The sequence below is a fragment of the Sander vitreus genome, chromosome 5, assembly GCF_031162955.1.
Source record: "Sander vitreus isolate 19-12246 chromosome 5, sanVit1, whole genome shotgun sequence".
NCBI classification, from domain to species: domain Eukaryota; kingdom Metazoa; phylum Chordata; class Actinopteri; order Perciformes; family Percidae; genus Sander; species Sander vitreus.
The window spans coordinates 23,620,833-23,637,355 of record NC_135859.1 but is presented as its reverse complement, the minus strand read 5'-3'; the positions used below and the strand labels follow the sequence as shown (position 1 = coordinate 23,637,355).

General features: G+C 40.6%; 2 protein-coding genes across 2 annotated transcripts; both read right to left on the bottom strand.

Annotated features, from left to right (window-relative positions):
- Nucleotides 1–6,092: 6,092 nt before the first annotated feature.
- pcna (proliferating cell nuclear antigen) lies at nucleotides 6,093–9,505 on the bottom strand. The gene is made up of 6 exons (XM_078251089.1): nucleotides 9,059–9,505; nucleotides 7,816–7,913; nucleotides 7,636–7,703; nucleotides 7,350–7,544; nucleotides 6,736–6,859; nucleotides 6,093–6,645 (listed from the first exon to the last, which is right to left on the bottom strand). The coding sequence occupies exons 1-6, from the start codon at nucleotides 9,277–9,279 to the stop codon at nucleotides 6,569–6,571; spliced, it is 783 nt and encodes a 260-aa protein (XP_078107215.1). The 5' UTR covers nucleotides 9,280–9,505; the 3' UTR covers nucleotides 6,093–6,568.
- A 449-nt stretch (nucleotides 9,506–9,954) lies between these two features.
- LOC144518412 (putative aminopeptidase W07G4.4) lies at nucleotides 9,955–16,443 on the bottom strand. The gene is made up of 16 exons (XM_078251086.1): nucleotides 16,337–16,443; nucleotides 15,443–15,484; nucleotides 15,237–15,327; nucleotides 14,434–14,582; nucleotides 14,217–14,325; nucleotides 13,799–13,926; nucleotides 13,604–13,703; nucleotides 13,361–13,436; nucleotides 13,170–13,255; nucleotides 12,711–12,815; nucleotides 12,397–12,472; nucleotides 12,160–12,278; nucleotides 11,981–12,064; nucleotides 11,818–11,875; nucleotides 10,600–10,781; nucleotides 9,955–10,485 (listed from the first exon to the last, which is right to left on the bottom strand). Exons 1-16 carry the CDS (start codon nucleotides 16,345–16,347, stop codon nucleotides 10,348–10,350), a joined length of 1,554 nt encoding a protein of 517 aa, XP_078107212.1. The 5' UTR covers nucleotides 16,348–16,443; the 3' UTR covers nucleotides 9,955–10,347.
- Between the last annotated feature and the right edge of the window lie 80 nt (nucleotides 16,444–16,523).

The window sequence follows — 16,523 nt, the reverse complement described above, 5'->3', positions numbered from 1 at the left end:
ACGCTGTGTAAAATTAAAGCTCAGGGAAAAGGGTGGAGGAGGGTCACATTAATGTTTTGTGGTTGTATGCATAAAAAGTAAAGTGGTGTGTTTGTGGAGAAGGAATCCCCTATCCACACACCACAAATAGAAATTGTTTGCAATAGAAAGAATGAAATATGCAACACAGTGGTTTAAAGCAGGTGGATCACGAAGCACATGTGTGACTGGCTATATCCATGCCATGTGAGGACTTGTTTGCTCTGTGCTCGCATCAATAATCTATGCAAGTCGCTCTTGTGGAGAGACAGCAGAGCACTGAGGGCTTATGTAAGAGCGTGTCAGGTCTGAGGGTTGAGTTGGGATCATCCAGGACTTGACTGACTGACAAGAAGAAAAAAAACACACACAAAAGACCGTGCACATAAATCTGTTGACGGTGGAGAAACAAAGAGACATCCATTCTGCAGCATCTATATGAATGTTTAGTGAGAATCTACTGTATGCGTTGACATCTCTATCCACAAGCATTTTGTTTTGTTGCTGATAAGGCTGACGGCAGCTTTTGAAATGGGTTTGAAAGATGTCGGCAGGCGTTTCCTCACTAACCCGAGGGATGATAAGTACGACCTGCTCTCTCCTCTGTCTCAGTAAATGTACCATGCTCAGTACACTCCCCCTGCCTTGCAGAGAAAGACTGCCAGCGAGTGTTTCATACCGCTCCCCTTATCTCCTTGGCCCAAATCCCCTGCCTCCAGAAAGCAATTTAAAGGCCAGACAGAGACAGAGAGAAGAGAGAGAGACCGGAATGCAGCCTCATGATAACACTGTAGAGATCAGGCTCACTTGAATGCAACAGGCTACATCAAGTGTAAGCTCACATTAAAATATGAAGGAATGAATTATAAATAATTGCTTGAAACACTGCTGAGAGCCTGGTGAAACTGTTGTTTTCATGCAACTGATCAGGATCCCACAATAACACAACATAATGTAAATGTTTGATGAAATTGATGTTTGAAGTAACATGTGGAGGGATTGGCAGTGTTTCATAACTTTGTGAGGGCTTTGGTACACTTCTGTTTTGTTTTTTAGTATACTTTTATTTTGATGAACTCATCGACCAATGTAAAGTTCAACAAAGAAAGATGAATGGGGTTTGATTATTCAATTATTTAAATGGCCCAAGGGGCACTAAACCAGAGTTTCAGTCCTTTTCTGTGAGTTTTTTTTTCTGTTAATTCTTTTGGCCACATGCTTTGCATTAGTAATACAAACCCTAATTTAAACTCCTAAACCAGCTAGACCTAAACAACTTTAGAAGGGAGAGTTAGTTGTTTGAGGTCTTCCGATTTGACTACACTAGTATTCTGTGATACTTCGATATGACAAAATGCTGAAAATGATCTATCTCAGCAGCTAGATTTAATACTCAAACTAATTAATACTTTAACTACATTTAGGCTGCATCTCTGTTTGGCATATTTTGTCATGACTTTTGTGACCTTTCCCCTTGACTTGTTTAGGTACAATTGATTTAGCATTTGGGCTCTGTTATTTGTCTCACCTTGCTTTGAAAACTCTGTAATATCTGATAAATGCTACCAGCTGGCATTTAAGCCAACATGTTTTCAACCGTAAGGGATATAAAGTATTTTCCTACTAGGTAATTAATCGGAGAACAAATAACGCGTTAAAAAAAAATAACGCAGATTAATCCATTCCATATTGACGTTTGACCCGGAGCCGTTCTAGCACCATTGGACTGTAAAATGAAGGAGGGAGACGAGAATGTGCTGCCTGGATCATTGATTGGAACATTTACTTGTAAAAAATCTTCTTCCTGCCAACCCTGGCTACCGAAATCTGGTGCCACTGATATGTCTGCGCTTCTCTCTGATGCTCTGAAGACGATACAGGCAACACAAACACCGCTGCACGTGACGCTATTTAACACAATACTCGACAGCAGCTAACGTTAGCCTACCGCTAGCTAGTAGCTGGATTAAAAACGGTTAAAATGCTGACAGCTAACGCTTAACGGTGTAAAGTTTGACTGTGTTTTACTGTAGAGGATTCAACACCGGTATGTAACAATCTGTAGCTGCCATCGGAGAAACAACACAGACGGTGCGTTCAATGAAACTGGTAAACTACAGCCTCGTGGTGCATTTTAAGTTATTGTAAATGTTCTTTTCCCATCTGGTGGTTGTGTTTGTCGTTCAACAGCGATTTACTAGTGAAATAAGTTATTGTTATTGTTATACATTATTATTAAATCATTTCATTTTGACCATATGGCCTTAGCAATAAACAAGCCGTTCTTTAATGTCACCAACTGTTGTTTAGTACCCTTCTTTTTTTTTTTACTTTCTTAAAAATTATCAGTTCAGGCACGTTAATTATGTATACGATTAATTTTGATTAATTAATCACAGAGTATGTAATTAGATTAATTTTTTTAATCGATTGACAGCCTTACTTTTTATTATAGTTTTATTATTATATATCTTGTCTTAATGCCTTTTGTATGTCTTATGTAAATCACGTCAGATTGCCTTGTTGTGAAAGGGTGCAATACAAATGAACTTGATTTACCCTTTGTTTATGTAATACCAGTCTGTGTTGTGTTCAGCTGCTTGAATAGGCATTAGCCACAGATAAACATTTCATTGTGCTTGATAATGTTCACTGTTGAAAATTGGATGATGAAATATAATAATAATATATTTTCTATGAAATATAACCCATAATTACAGCTCTGAAATTATTCATCATAATGAAGCATGTCTAAAATTGCAGACTGAAATTGTGGCCAATTCAGAAGCGGAAACCCCAGTCAGGTTAAAACCCTCTTTGCTATGTTCCAGGAATTAATTAATCTTAACCTGGATGGCAGTAGTGTATTTAAATATTGAGGCAGCTTAAATGGCTGCACCATCGCTTTGCTTCATCAGTCACTTCCTAAGATGACAGTCCTATCTCTTTTCTCTGCTCTGCACCTGAAGACACGCACTTCTGTTATCTGCAACAGTGGCTCTAGTCAGGTAAATCCATGGCTGCAGTACATTGTGTTTTAGAAAGTAAATTACTATGGCAGCTTCCCTACTACGTTTTCAAGAACATTTCAATACCAGTAGAAAGCTGGTGATAGCTGGTATGGATAAAGACAACTCCAACAGACATAAAGGTATTATAAAATACATGAATCAAATGTATTTGGCATAACTGAATCCACAAAAAAAATTTCAATCCTGTTATCCTACTGAATGGGTGCAAACTCATGAGAGTCCAGACCCTTTATAGCAGATGAATTTTAATATTCCAGAGGAGTCTGGAATTACAATGGCAGGCAATCTACTGTGAGGTTATAATCTGCTCTGTCTATGGTCTGCTGTTTTTTCCTCAGGCAGCTTTATTCAACCAGGACAGTCAAGATCAGATTTTACAGCAATGGCCTGGAAAATGAGAAAATCCCTCTTTAAGGGAATAAGAGATAGATAAAAACAACAGATAAGGGTGTGGTTATAGTTTTTCTTCCCAAGACCCTTTTGTAGAGCAACCGTTGCTGCGTCGGCAGCTCAGCGCCACCCAAGACGATTGTGATTGGTTTAAAACAAAATTAGGGATGTCAAAATAACGCGTTAATTTCGATTAATTAATCTGAGAAAAAATAACGCGTTAAAAAAAATAACGCAGATTAATCCATTCCATATTGATGTTTGACCCGGAGCCGTTCTAGCACCATTGGACTGTAAAATGAAGGAGGGAGACGAGAATGTGCTGCCTGGATCATTGATTGGAACATTTATTTGTAAAAAATCTTCTTCAAAGCCAACCCTGGCTACCGAAATCTGGTGCCACTGATATGTCTGCGCTTCTCTCTGATGCTCTGGAGACGATACAGGCAACACAAACACCGCTGCACGTGACGCTAGTTAACACAATACTCGACAGCAGCTAACGTTAGCCTACCGCTAGCTAGTAGCTGGATTGAACACGGTTAAAATGCTGACAGCTAACGCTAAACGGTGTAAAGTTTGACTGTGTTTTACTGTAGAGGATTCAACACCGGTATGTAACAATCTGTAGCTGCCGTCGGAGAAACAACACAGACGATGTTCAATGAAACTGGTAAACTATTCTTTTCCCATCTGGTGGTTGTTTTTGTCGTTCAACAGCGATTTACTAGTAAAATAAGTTATTGTTATTGTTATACATTATTAAATCATTTAATTTTGACCATATGGCCTTAGCAATAAACAAGCCGTTCTTTAATGTCACCAACTGTTGTTTAGTACCCTTCTTTTTTTTTTTACTTTCTTAAAAATGATCGGTTCAGGCACTGTTAATTATGTATGCGATTAATTTCGATTAATTAATCACAGAGTATGTAATTAATTAGATTTTTTTTTTTTAATCGATTGACAGCCCTAAACAAAATGCAAACAACCCAGAACGTTTTTTTCCCTCTCCTAACCTGGAATGTATTGTACATATGGAGGAGCCAAACCTTACTCCACAGCACTGTGGAGATATTTGTCTGGCAATGAGAGACTACCATAGACAGGAGAGTGGTATCAATCTTCTCATATATCCCCCCAACCAAAAAAAAAAGTGAAACTATTCTCTTAAACAGACAAAAAATACAGCCTTAAATTTGACAAGTAGCAGTAGACACCAGCTGGTTTCTTTCTATTTCTGTCACATTACCTCATCATAGACACTCTGCTCTGTATACAGTAGGGAACTTCAGACTGGTGCCAGATGTGGCTGCCAGTCAGATTAAAGCTTTGTGAGGATTAAAACTGTCTGTGACTCTACACTACCTACTGCACTCACATCAACTGGCTGCAGACAGGCGTGTGTCTCTTAGCTATTTCTGGCTGCATGTTAAGTGAATTCTCTGAATGTTCAAGTTTTATTCAGTTTGCCCACTGACCTGCATGGAAACAGGCCTGAAGCTCTGGAGCTGCCAGACTCCAACTAATGACAACAGCAGAAGGGATCTAATACAAACGGCATGTCTTTGACACCGACTAACAGTCATGTAGGTATAACGAGATTATCAATCTGATGTAACGGACAGGTGCTTTCCATCATGGAGAACAAAATAAATCCACACCCATTGTAATTTGTTCAACTTTTTGCCCTTTTGGGGAAAACGGCAAATGGCAATTAAGAGTACATTCCTTCAGAATATATGGTCTCACAAATATGACCTGACAAGTGATAATTTTCTCCCTTCCAAATAAAAAAGTAGCAGAACAGCACCACCTTGTGGCTGAACCTGGTTACTGCTGCAGAAGTGGAAAGTAAGTACATTTACTCCTGTACTGTAGTTAAGTATAATAGTTGAGTTAATTGAACTTAACTTACTACTTCACTATATTACTGAGGGAGGTATTGTACTTTTTACTCCACTTCCATTTATTTACAGCTATAGCTACTAGTTATTTTTCAGATAATACATTAAAAGAAACATGCTTAAAAATGCATTTGGGAACCTTTTCACAGGTCTATAAATTGTTAGCAGTTCCGCCACAGACATTTTACCCTCTAAACACCTTGTTTGGAGGTCCTAAGAGTTAAAAACATCCAATATTTTGCATTAAAAAAAAGCAAACAGGAAAAAGACAGCTGCTGATTGTTTAGAGACAGGAAAGGTTTATACCGTCAGCCACATGTAAGACAACTAGAGAGAGAGAGAAGTAGGACCAAGTGTAGGAATTATTGCTACGTTTATCCTAGTGGCAATACCTACTTTAATGGAAATACCTTCAATACACATTCTGGGATAGTTGTAGATCTCCCCATAATGTAAAGTACAAAAGGAAATGGAGCTTTATCTAAAATTAGGTCTTCCCTCAACATGCTTAAGTGTAGCAAGTATTATCAGGTTCAGTGTGAGGAAAATCATTAGCTTAGCTCTGGGATTTACTTGTGATCAAAAAAAGTCTAATTGAGTGCAGTAAGATTGTTAAAACTTTTAACATTAGACTGAAAGGCCAATTTTTTTTTAAATAAGTCCAAATTGCATCACTTTGAAGACCTGTAGGCACAGAACAAGTATGTTGTTTGTCCACAAATGTCAGAAGCACAAAAAAACATAATGGAAAATTGAATCATTTATTTTGGACTGAATAAATGAATACAAAAACATTTGGGGTTGTCTGACAGTTTGAAACCACAGGAAGTATTTACAAATGCATTATCTACAAGGAATGGGATTATTGAAATCTGCTTTCCCATAACGGGCAAAAATAGAGAATGAGAGACACAAAAGTGGAGCAAACAATTGCTGGAATTTACACCGGTGCCATCTGAACCACTGACTGTCGCTTTGAACACAAAGAGTCAAAGCACAGGTTTATCATATCACACAGATGGCATCATTCATGCGGCGGACAGATGACAGTTTATAAAAGTTGACACTACACCTCCTGCTGTGAATCTCATTGAACAGGAGATCAGAAACCCAAGACAGAGTGATCATCCACCACAAGATCACTTCAGCCCTTTAATCACTCAGGACAAGTCCAAGTCGCCTGCTTTTCTCTATTCTTCCCTTTTGATCCGTTATTATAACTTAGGAAGCTTCTTCGTCGATCTTGGGTGCCAAGTAGTATTTGACGTGTCCCATGTCAGCAATCTTGTACTCCACCACTGTAGAAATAAAAACAATTTAAATACAGTTACGGCCACAACAGTTTCCATAAACATGTTAAGAATGCAAATAAAGACTAGGGCACTTACCGAGAGGGATATCTGCAGACATGCTGAGGGTGACGGTCTTGGACAGTGGCGTTGCCTTGGTGAAGAAGTTCAGGTAGTTGAGGGCAAAGATCAGCTGGACAGGTTCATTCATCTCAATAGTAACCTAAAAACAGAACGTTAGGGGAATTGTCAAATGTTACATATATGCCATCACAACAATTAAAGTAAAGTTTTTCATTGTCCATTATTATAATAATCTTATTTTTGAGCAGCCCAAGGTGACATAGCTTGTCAGACTGCCAGCCGTTGAAAGTCAAACATTCAGATGACTAGCACATTAGCAAACGTCACAACTGAGAAGCTGTAACTAATGTATGATTAGCATTTCGCTTGAAAAATACAAAAATAAATGACTGCAGATTTACAGTATTGAATACTTGGGTTAGATCCTAATCCTCACTCCTGGGGATAAAAACAGTAAATCCGAGAGAAAAAAAAGAAAAAAAAAAGACCTTATGTTAAAATGAATCATCTATGAAAAGATTAACTTTATGTTAAAACTGGTCAGTCATTGTTAGATTACTAAAAAGCCAAACTAATTGAATTGCTGATGATGTTAGCACACTTTAACTTGATTAAACAGTCATACTCACTGCCTCATCCTCTTTGTCGACATTGCTGGTCTGGGACAGCTTAACATTTCCTGTGCCCAGTTCTCCTGAGGCAGAAAACTTGACTCCGTCCTTGGCACAGGAGATCATGACGGCATCACCGATCTGGGACAGGTCCCGGCAGATACGAGCAAACTCCCCAGAGGGCATCTTCACCACACAGCTGTACTCCTGCTCCTATAGGGAGACAGGCAGATATATGTCAGGAACAGTGTGGATAAAAACGTATGTTGGACCCCAAAAGACCAGGACTGGGAAAATGACTTACTGGAATACCAAGCTGCTCCACATCAAGGTCCATCAACTTCATCTCATAATCTGAAACTTTCTCCTGGTCTGTAAGAGTGAAGAAAAAAAAGGAGTAAAATAAGACATATGCTGAAGAAAGAGCTAAGCAGCATCTGGTTCATTTTATTCTGCTTTAATGGTCAATAACTCAAAAACTTACTAAGAGTCTCAAACACAAGTGCGAGTGTGTCTGCATTGTCTTCTGCTCTGAGGGTGATGATGTCTTCGTTTCCTGCACACTTCAGGATTTTTGACATACTGTGTGAGAGTGATGGGGGGGAGAAGAGAAACCAGTTATAAACCAAAAAGGAGTAAAAACAAGACAAAGTACTGGCAGCAGAATGTGTCAAAGAATAAAACTTCCAAGTTACATTTAAAAAAAACAACCAAAAAACCCACTAAAATGCCATGCTAAAACATCGAATTACATAAAATAAAGAAATCAATTTCAATGGTGCATTCAGTTGCATACAGTGTTCAACTAAATATATTTTCATTATCAACCAATCTGCCAATTATCACCCCAATAAACAAGCTAACATTTCAGATTCTTTTTGGAGTGTAGAAAAAAAAAAGAAGAAAAAAAAAAGAAAGATCTAAAACGATCAATATTCTAAAACAAGTTGTTTTCTGTCCATGGACTGACATGTCGTTGTTTCAGGCCTAATTCATTGTACCCAATTACATACACCTTAAACCATTACGTTTAAAATACATGTACTGCATTAAAGTAAAGCATGTGGGTTTTGACATATGGAAATGTTGGGACATCGTCAAAAGCTCAGTAACTAAAATCATCCAGAGCACCGGTGTTATGTTACAAAAAGAGTCGGCAGTGAAACGGAAGTGGAAGTTCCCGGGTTCATCAACAATTCCCGCTTGCAGAATTTGGCGCTCAAATGACGTTGCTACGTAAAGCGCATCTGCTGTCTCTTAAACTGCGCCAAATGTAATTTATACACAAAACAAAAGTTGTAACTTACATTGAACCAATCGACGTAAGGGTAAATAACACCGGGGAAGCGGCTCTATTTGAGCACCGAGAGTAAAGAGTAAAGTAAAAGTATAGTGGAGAGACATGCCCGGGCGATTCTGCCAAGATGGCCACCCTCTTTGTAAGCTTCAAACTCGAACCATTAATGTATGCTAACAAAAGTTACTGTAGTGACCGTATGCAACGTTAGGAGTTTGCGATGGGCATAAACCGCTTAGACAAACCAAACCTCAGCTGTTTTTACAACGATTTTAGCGGCGGCCAAACTTTGGCAACTCGACCTGTCAAAATACCTAGCTAGCTAGCCAGCAGATGCTTAATTTACCTGCGAGCCAACAACCTTAATGCCGCAACAGATTTACAAATAATATGAATGATCTATGCATGTATAACGTTATGTTTGCTTCACCTGCTGAGGTTGACTCCCATGGCGAGGTTTCTGTCGCAGCGGTACGAGTCAAAGCCGTCATGCCGCAGGGTGAGCTGGACCAGGGAGACGTGGGAAGAGTCCATGCTCTGCAGGGAGATGCCGGACGAGCTGACGTCCCAGCAGGCTTCTGTGATCAGATCCTTGAGAGCCTCCAGCACCTTCTTCAGGATGGATCCCTGGACCAGGCGAGCCTCAAACATGGTTGCTGTTAAGTTTTAAGTATGCGTAGAATAAAACGAAGAGCTTTTTTTGTGTCGCCTTCAGCGATTCTCCGTCAAAATGGAGGCTGCGGTTTGAGTTATCACCGAGTATAAGAAAAGAGACTGCTCTAAACGTTACGTTTCTTTGTTGCTAGCTAGCAGAAGTGCAGCACGGAGCTACCTCTCTAACACTTGAGGGAAGGTTTGAGCTGTAAGCGCGCGCTAACGTCAGGTTTTAATGACTCGGCGTTTTTGCGTCATTTCCGCATCCGTTGTCGTAACCTCCCTGTTGAGTGGGCACCGATTTCGGCCATATTGGAGAGGACAATTCTGTAATCCATGGACGGGAGCATGTTTGAAACAGTTTATAACCAACACACAGGAAAAATAGTAAAATTGTCATTTTCAACAACAGATGCAATGTACTACTAGAGTTTCTTCTTTCCTGCCATAGCACCAATATGTTGCTGAATACTATGTATACACATATGTACTGTATATGAGTGTGGCATGTTCACGTAGCAAGTACAGTGTATATGTGGAGATACATGTGTAGGCATGAATGTACATGTGTATATGAAACCATATTTCCTCCTAATATTCTTTCCCCACTGATAACTTGTGTAATATGCAAACCTGTGCAAAAACAATTACATGGAAAGAAGACAGTGACCGTTTTAAATTTCAAATTTTGTTTTATTAATCATTGAATAGTGCTTGGTTTGACTGGCACACAGCATCACTTATCACACAACCATGTCCCCGATTTGTTGCACACACATAAAAAGGATGGTATTTTTATACGGTCATTTAACCCCTGAGTATACATACATACATACATACAGGGTCATTGGTGCAGGGGCGACAAATGTCACACCTTCTTAGAAAAGAGAGCAAAGAACATTTTTGGAGAAAAGCAATCCGAGGTATTAAGGGATGTCAGACATGAAAAATTACACGTTTCGCATTACGTGTTGTGGCAGGGACATCATTTATACTTGGACGGTTCCAAATTTGAGTTGGTATTGAGTGCAGATAGTGTGGTCTTTTCATACCAGGGCTATCTGTTTAGAGACTATCATACAGGATGTAGTTGGTTGCCATGGCGAGGATGGGGGCTCCTGTTGGGACACCGGGGAAAGGACCACTGGACCCAGCAATGTCAATGTGGGAGTACGGCAGAGGTGTATTAGAATCCACACCATGCTGTGTTGGAAATTCAGGAATGAAAGTAATAATACAAGTTAATCGCTGCACTTCTTCCATATTATATTTTTCATACTTGCAGATAAACAACTTATTCCGATAATGTGTGAGCACCTTGTCAAGCCCGGAGGCCATGATGAGGAAAGCTGCAGGGGTCTGATGTCCTCGAGGTGTAGCGGAGGACGGCAGGTTGTTGCACTGGAGAATATCCTCGTACTCAGACTTTCCCTTGTGGAAGTCATAGTCCTCTCGTCTGATACTGGACACCTCGAACACGTCGCCCAACGCCTCTCCGGCTGCATGACAGAGGACGAAGACCATGTGTTAGTTAGTGATGGAGGAAATAAAGTTGTCTGAAGCATCAAACCATTATGAAGCCGTTGTGCAGGAAATATTTATCGTTTCGAGGTATTTGATACGGTCAAAATGGCAACATCTGCTGGGCAGCTCAGGTTATTGTATTTCTAAGGGTGGATTAAATCCAAGACCACGATGAAACAGATGAACATGAGTAGTCTCACTGCGGTCATTATTTATATTTTGTTAAATATGGTTATATTCTAAAAAAATTGACCACTTTTAAACAAAGTATATAACGGTGGTTTTAAACATTTGACAAACACGTCCTGTATTCAACGACAGTGCGAACTCTAATAAGAGCGTGACATAATGAGGTAACGATTTAGCGAGCATCAAAACATACTGTGTTGAGTAGTCTGCTTCAAGTGTAACTTCCCTCATGCTCAAATTTGCCTGTAGAGATTAGGACGGCAAACAGTTTTTTTTTTTTTTTTTTTAAATCAGCTAATAATTTATAATTAATTACTCTCTAAAAAGTCACAAGTCATGACAAATGTAAACAACCAGATACCAAATTACATAATGGTTTGACCCAAAACACATTCAGTTTATAATTATATTAAAAATATTTGCATTTAGGAAGTAGTAACAATATTTGATAATCAATTAATCCAAATACATTTGCTGACAATCCCAAATCAATTCATGGATTAAATGATTAATTAGCTCTAGTTCAAACTAATGCTGAACTCCGATTTGGTAAAAGGCAAACAGGAGTTTGCATGTAATTAACATAGTGCTTTGTAGCCTTTATCCTTATAGTTTGACAAAATGAGCTCTACCAGCTTTTTTTCCCCCAAAGATTTTAACTACATCTTACATTCTTTCTCAGAAGTTTGCTCAGTTGTCCCCCCCCTCAAAATTTGATACTTGCGGTCACATGATTACAACTCCATTTGCTGATGAAGGCCGAGAGATGCAGCTGAAAGCCCCGTTCCCAAGTTAAAAAATGAACTTTTCACAGTTTCTTACCTTTCTGCCACTGAGCGGCATTTTTGTTGCGATGGGCCGGTCCATTATCCATGATGATCTACGCAGAAACAAACAATGATTTCTACTGCAGCCAATTATTTGAATTTGTATTGTTTAAATATCAACATCACTCAGTAGGTTGCAGCATTTCAGCAGTACTCACAGAGTAGTTGGGTCCCATGGCTCTGATGGCGTGACCAGTCAGAGTAGCAATAGTAAACAGTTGAGGAGAAATCTCGCATACAGCCTGCAGACACAGATGATCAGAGCGAGAAGGGATAGAAGTGCAGAACAGAGGTTAGGATGTACAGATTAGTTAATTAACAACAGGGAGGTTATTACCTTCTCCTTCATCTCACAGAGCAGGTCGACCATCACCATGCGTCCCTCAGCATCGGTGTTTCCCACTCTCACTCTGCGACCCGCACGGGAAACCACCAGTTCATCGGCCACATAGCAGTCTGAGAAAACACACACACACACACACGCGCGCACACACACACACTCTCTACCAAAGATCCCAATGAGAGAAATGTAAACAGGAACGTGTATGATGGAAGAAAAGTGGATTACACCGACCTGCACCGACACTGTTCCTCACCATGGCCATGGAGCCGACAACCTTCAGATGTTTTGGCTTCAGCTTGGCTAAAGTCTAGAGAGCAGGAGTGGGGGTTAGAAAGGGAGCAGTGCTGCAAACTTAAAACAAATGCATAAAACTTTCACTATCCAAAATTAAAATGTATAACTTTTGAATCAGAGCATACAGTATGTCCCATTTTATGTCCTCTAAAGACTAATATTAATTTACTTACATGCAGGAAAATTCATTGTGTGTGTGTGTGTGTGTCTCTCTCTCTCTCTCTCTCTCTCTCTCTCTCTCTCTCTCTCACCAGGAAGAAGCCAGCCACAGCAGCAGCTCCACACTTGTCCCTGTGCATCCCGGCCATGTAACCACCAGCCTTGATGTCGGCTCCGCCAGTGTCGTAGGTGATGCCCTGGAAACACCACATAAGAACCAACCTCTATTTGTTAAGCAGTCAGTAATAAGGACATTAGTCATGTATGGACACAATACATGCTCATGTTTTACTATTACCACGCCAATCAGACCATCCTTCCACAAACTTCTCCCTGTTTAGCTTGAAACAAGGGCGGCAACTAACGATTATTTTTATTTTTGAATTATTGATCGACAAATTGTTAGATCTATAGAATGTCAGAAAATAGTGAGCCGTTAGATTGCGGTTTTGACCTTTATGTTTTAAGAGACATTTCGGTGAGTATATGACTTCATATTTTGATCCTTTAATGTTTTAGCAGTTCAAGGACAGAAGTCAGTCTCCTCTTACCTTTCCCACCAACATGAGCGTCTTTTGGACAGGTCCCTCTCCGCAGTACTGCAGCTTGATAACTCTGCCCTGGTGACGGGGTACACCTGTACGAGGAGCAAACTATGTATAAGTATGCAAAAAATATCTATATTTAAAACAAGTCTTGGGCCATGTTAATAACTGATAAAAAACAAAATATGTTCTCCTACTGTCAGCGCAGCGGTTGACTGCAGCGAGACAGGGATACTCTCTCTCCAGAACCTTCACGTCGCTGATCACTTCGACCTGGAGGTTAATAAAGAGACACATTTGTGTGTTTGGGGCCAGAAAAAGTGTTTTTTCAGTGCCATTGAAGAACCAAACATCCACTCAATTGACCTGGACTGTGACTGAAATTGACAGTTGGCTTTCACCTAACAATAACAGAATAAGAGGATTGTGTTTCTTGCTACCTGTACAGGGCTGTCTTTGAAGAGTTTTTGGACGTACTCAGCCACACGAGGAGCAGCCATACGTTCAGGGTCTGAGCCACCAATGTCACGACATGCCAGTCTAAGGCGGAGAAACAGGACAGCTGGTGGTGAATGAGTGAACACCACAACATGAGAAATCTTAGCAGGGAATGAGGTGAAGTGTTTTTAACCCACCTCCCACTCTCCAGAGCTTCGGTTATCTCCACCAGTCTCTGTCCCTCAGCCTCCTCTGCTGCCCACAGACCCAGAACACACACCTTGTAGTTGGTGGGCTTTACGTTCCCCTCCCGCACTTCAAGGGGCTTTTGAGGAAAAACATGAGAACAAGTGAGTGTATTTTTGCCAGGAATACACTTTGTTTTTAATGTTCTGAGCTAGTATTTTATATCTAGATACATGCGGATACAACTGAGACTTTCAAACTCCACACTACAAAACATATTATACAACCATTTTTTGTAATATATTAGCAAAGTAGTACTTCACATGACTACTTTTTCCTCTTTCAGTTGGACCATTCAAGACGCATTAAATGCAAAGTGTGAACAGAGCCTTTATTTAGGCCCTGGATGAGAAGGAGTTATTATCTCACCATGTAGAGAGCATGAAGGGCCCCGAGTGCAGCCACCACGGTGCTGTTCTTATAATCCTGGTGTGGAGGGCAGACCAGCAAGGGGCGCTGCATGCCTGCTTTCAAAGCCCTGAAAGGACACACGGGAGCGAGACAGACAAAGAAACCTGGAGTTAAACCAGCAATATGAGACACTGATGGGGGGAAAAAAACCCCAACTTCTATCATATCAACTGACCTTTTGATGCCGTTGACCGCTGCATCACTGAAGCGCCTGACGTCATCGTAGTCGCGGTTTACCGGGCCAGTGGAGGCAAACACCAGGCGGTTACCAGGGAGACCAGGGACCTTCAGGACCACCACCTCCTCCCCCAGACCGCTGTCCACCTGAGGGAGAGCAGATAAGGAAAGTAACACCACACAGGAAAACAGAGCCACTATAGAACATGGCGGCACTGCTGAGTACTGGGGTAGAGTTTGCTTGGGTTTTCCTCCCGCCATAAAGACATGCATGCTAGGCAACTCCTGCCATTGCCCTTGATGTAGGTACTGGCTTAATAACTAGAGTTGGTCCCTTCTAAAATTTGGAAGCAAAATAATGCAAAAGAATAAAAATGTTCTTATCTTCACAGTCCATCTTTGTTCACAGTAATAGTACAAGTTGACCCTTTAAAATGAACAGTGTCTACTTGTGATCTACAGTCACTGGTTGTACAGTATATGGCCAACACAGGCCTGAGGAGGTGAAATTATCCAGTAATTCACAAGAAAGCAGCATAAATGTTTTTTTTCTCCACTTTCCTATCCTGTAGTTTCCCATTGCCAGACCCATCTCCATAGTGCTGTGTCAGCACTGGACTAAGGTCTGGCTACACAGCCTATCTATTCTGGGATAGGGGAGAAAAACCCTGTAAGAACGTATTGTCGTGTGACATGTCAATTCAGTCTGGTTATGATAGCGACAAAGGACGATCAGGTGAGAAAATACATGTTTTTATAGTAAGTGATTTTGATTCGCTGCAGGTGGTAGAAGAGACTTACAGAGCTGTAGTCCTGCAGCGGTGCTTTCAGACACTTGAGCTCGGAGGGCAGCGTGTCATGGCCTTGGGTCACCAACACGATGCCATCAAAGCTAAAAAGACAACACTGTCATCTAACAAAAATGTCCATTTTAAGAACCACCAAATAACTTTCCAGCACCCTGGCAGCTAAAGAGGAGGTGCTTTTTTATTTTAATAAATACTCACTTCTGGTTCTTGAGGTCGGTGGACCATTCAACAGGCTGGACGCTGCACAGAGAAACACACAAAGAAAAGTTATTTCCTCTTGTATAAGCAATGTCAGCATTAGTTAGGATCACGGGTGTCGGACTTAGGGGGCTGAGTACACAAAAAGATGCTAGAATGAATAGCTGTGGCTGTGGGGAGGGGCCCATAGAGAATGCCTTTGTACAGGGCCCAGAATGTTGTGCTACGCCCCTGGTTACGATATCTCAGACAGAGTGATCCAATCATCAGTTTTTATAATCCAGGGTAATGATAACAGAGAGGGTCAAAGTGTGGAAACCTGTAAGACCTTTGAGATCTGCTTCAGTTTCAGCTGTTAAGAGTGTGACAGGTTCCACTCTCAGCAACATCAACACTTTGTTCACTTTTATAGGGAGCACTCACCAGAGTTTGTGCATGATAAGGTTATAAATATCTTGACTAGTCTGGTTTCTCAAGACACTCGTCAGACATTTTTGGTATCATATGACACTTGCTAACACACAAGGAAGTATAGTAAGACAGAAAGTCAAAGCTCAGCAAAAAACTAAAAGCCTGTGTGGGCCTTTTAGTGGAAACTAAATCCAGAAATGAGCAAACATTTTTTGCAACATGAGCGGATCAGATGTTCTACTTTGAGCTGTGAATAAATCAACAAATGAAGCATCACATATAGCTTAAATTACTAAATTAAAATCAAATGTCTCAGTTAAACCAGTTGAATAATTGAATTACACAGCAGCTGTGACAGGGAATATAACAAAAGCTCTCTGCGTCTCCTGCACAAAGCGCACGCGGCGGAAAACTGCACGTTAGAAAACCGATGAACACAAACGACAATCAGCCGGGTAAAATAAAAGCATCCGTAAATCTCACCTGGTGCACATGCTAGTCCTCTTGCTCCGGTGTCTTAAGGATGAAAGAGCCCCTGACAACGGCTTCTTCCTTCAGTCCTCTCCGGTTGATCACATGATCCGTTAATATGCACTGGTGCTGCCTTCGCGGGATTCTCGTAGCTCGTAATTACGACATCTAAGTCATAAAATGCTAACTTTATCTGATA

Bases quoted from the DNA above. Each gene is read 5' to 3' on its own strand.
- pcna (XM_078251089.1), bottom strand. From the start codon at position 9,279: ATGTTTGAGGCTCGCCTGGTCCAGGGATCCATCCTGAAGAAGGTGCTG. The intron at 7,914-9,058 runs GTGAAGCAAACA...ACTCTCACACAG, and splicing joins ATGGGAGTCAACCTCAGCAG to TATGTCAAAAATCCTGAAGT. The intron at 7,704-7,815 runs GTAAGTTTTTGA...TCACTCTTACAG, and splicing joins ACTTGTGTTTGAGACTCTTA to ACCAGGAGAAAGTTTCAGAT.
- LOC144518412 (XM_078251086.1), bottom strand. The intron at 13,704-13,798 runs GTGGGTTAAAAA...TCTCCGCCTTAG, and splicing joins GAAGCTCTGGAGAGTGGGAG to ACTGGCATGTCGTGACATTG. The intron at 13,437-13,603 runs GTAGCAAGAAAC...ATTAACCTCCAG, and splicing joins TCAAAGACAGCCCTGTACAG to GTCGAAGTGATCAGCGACGT.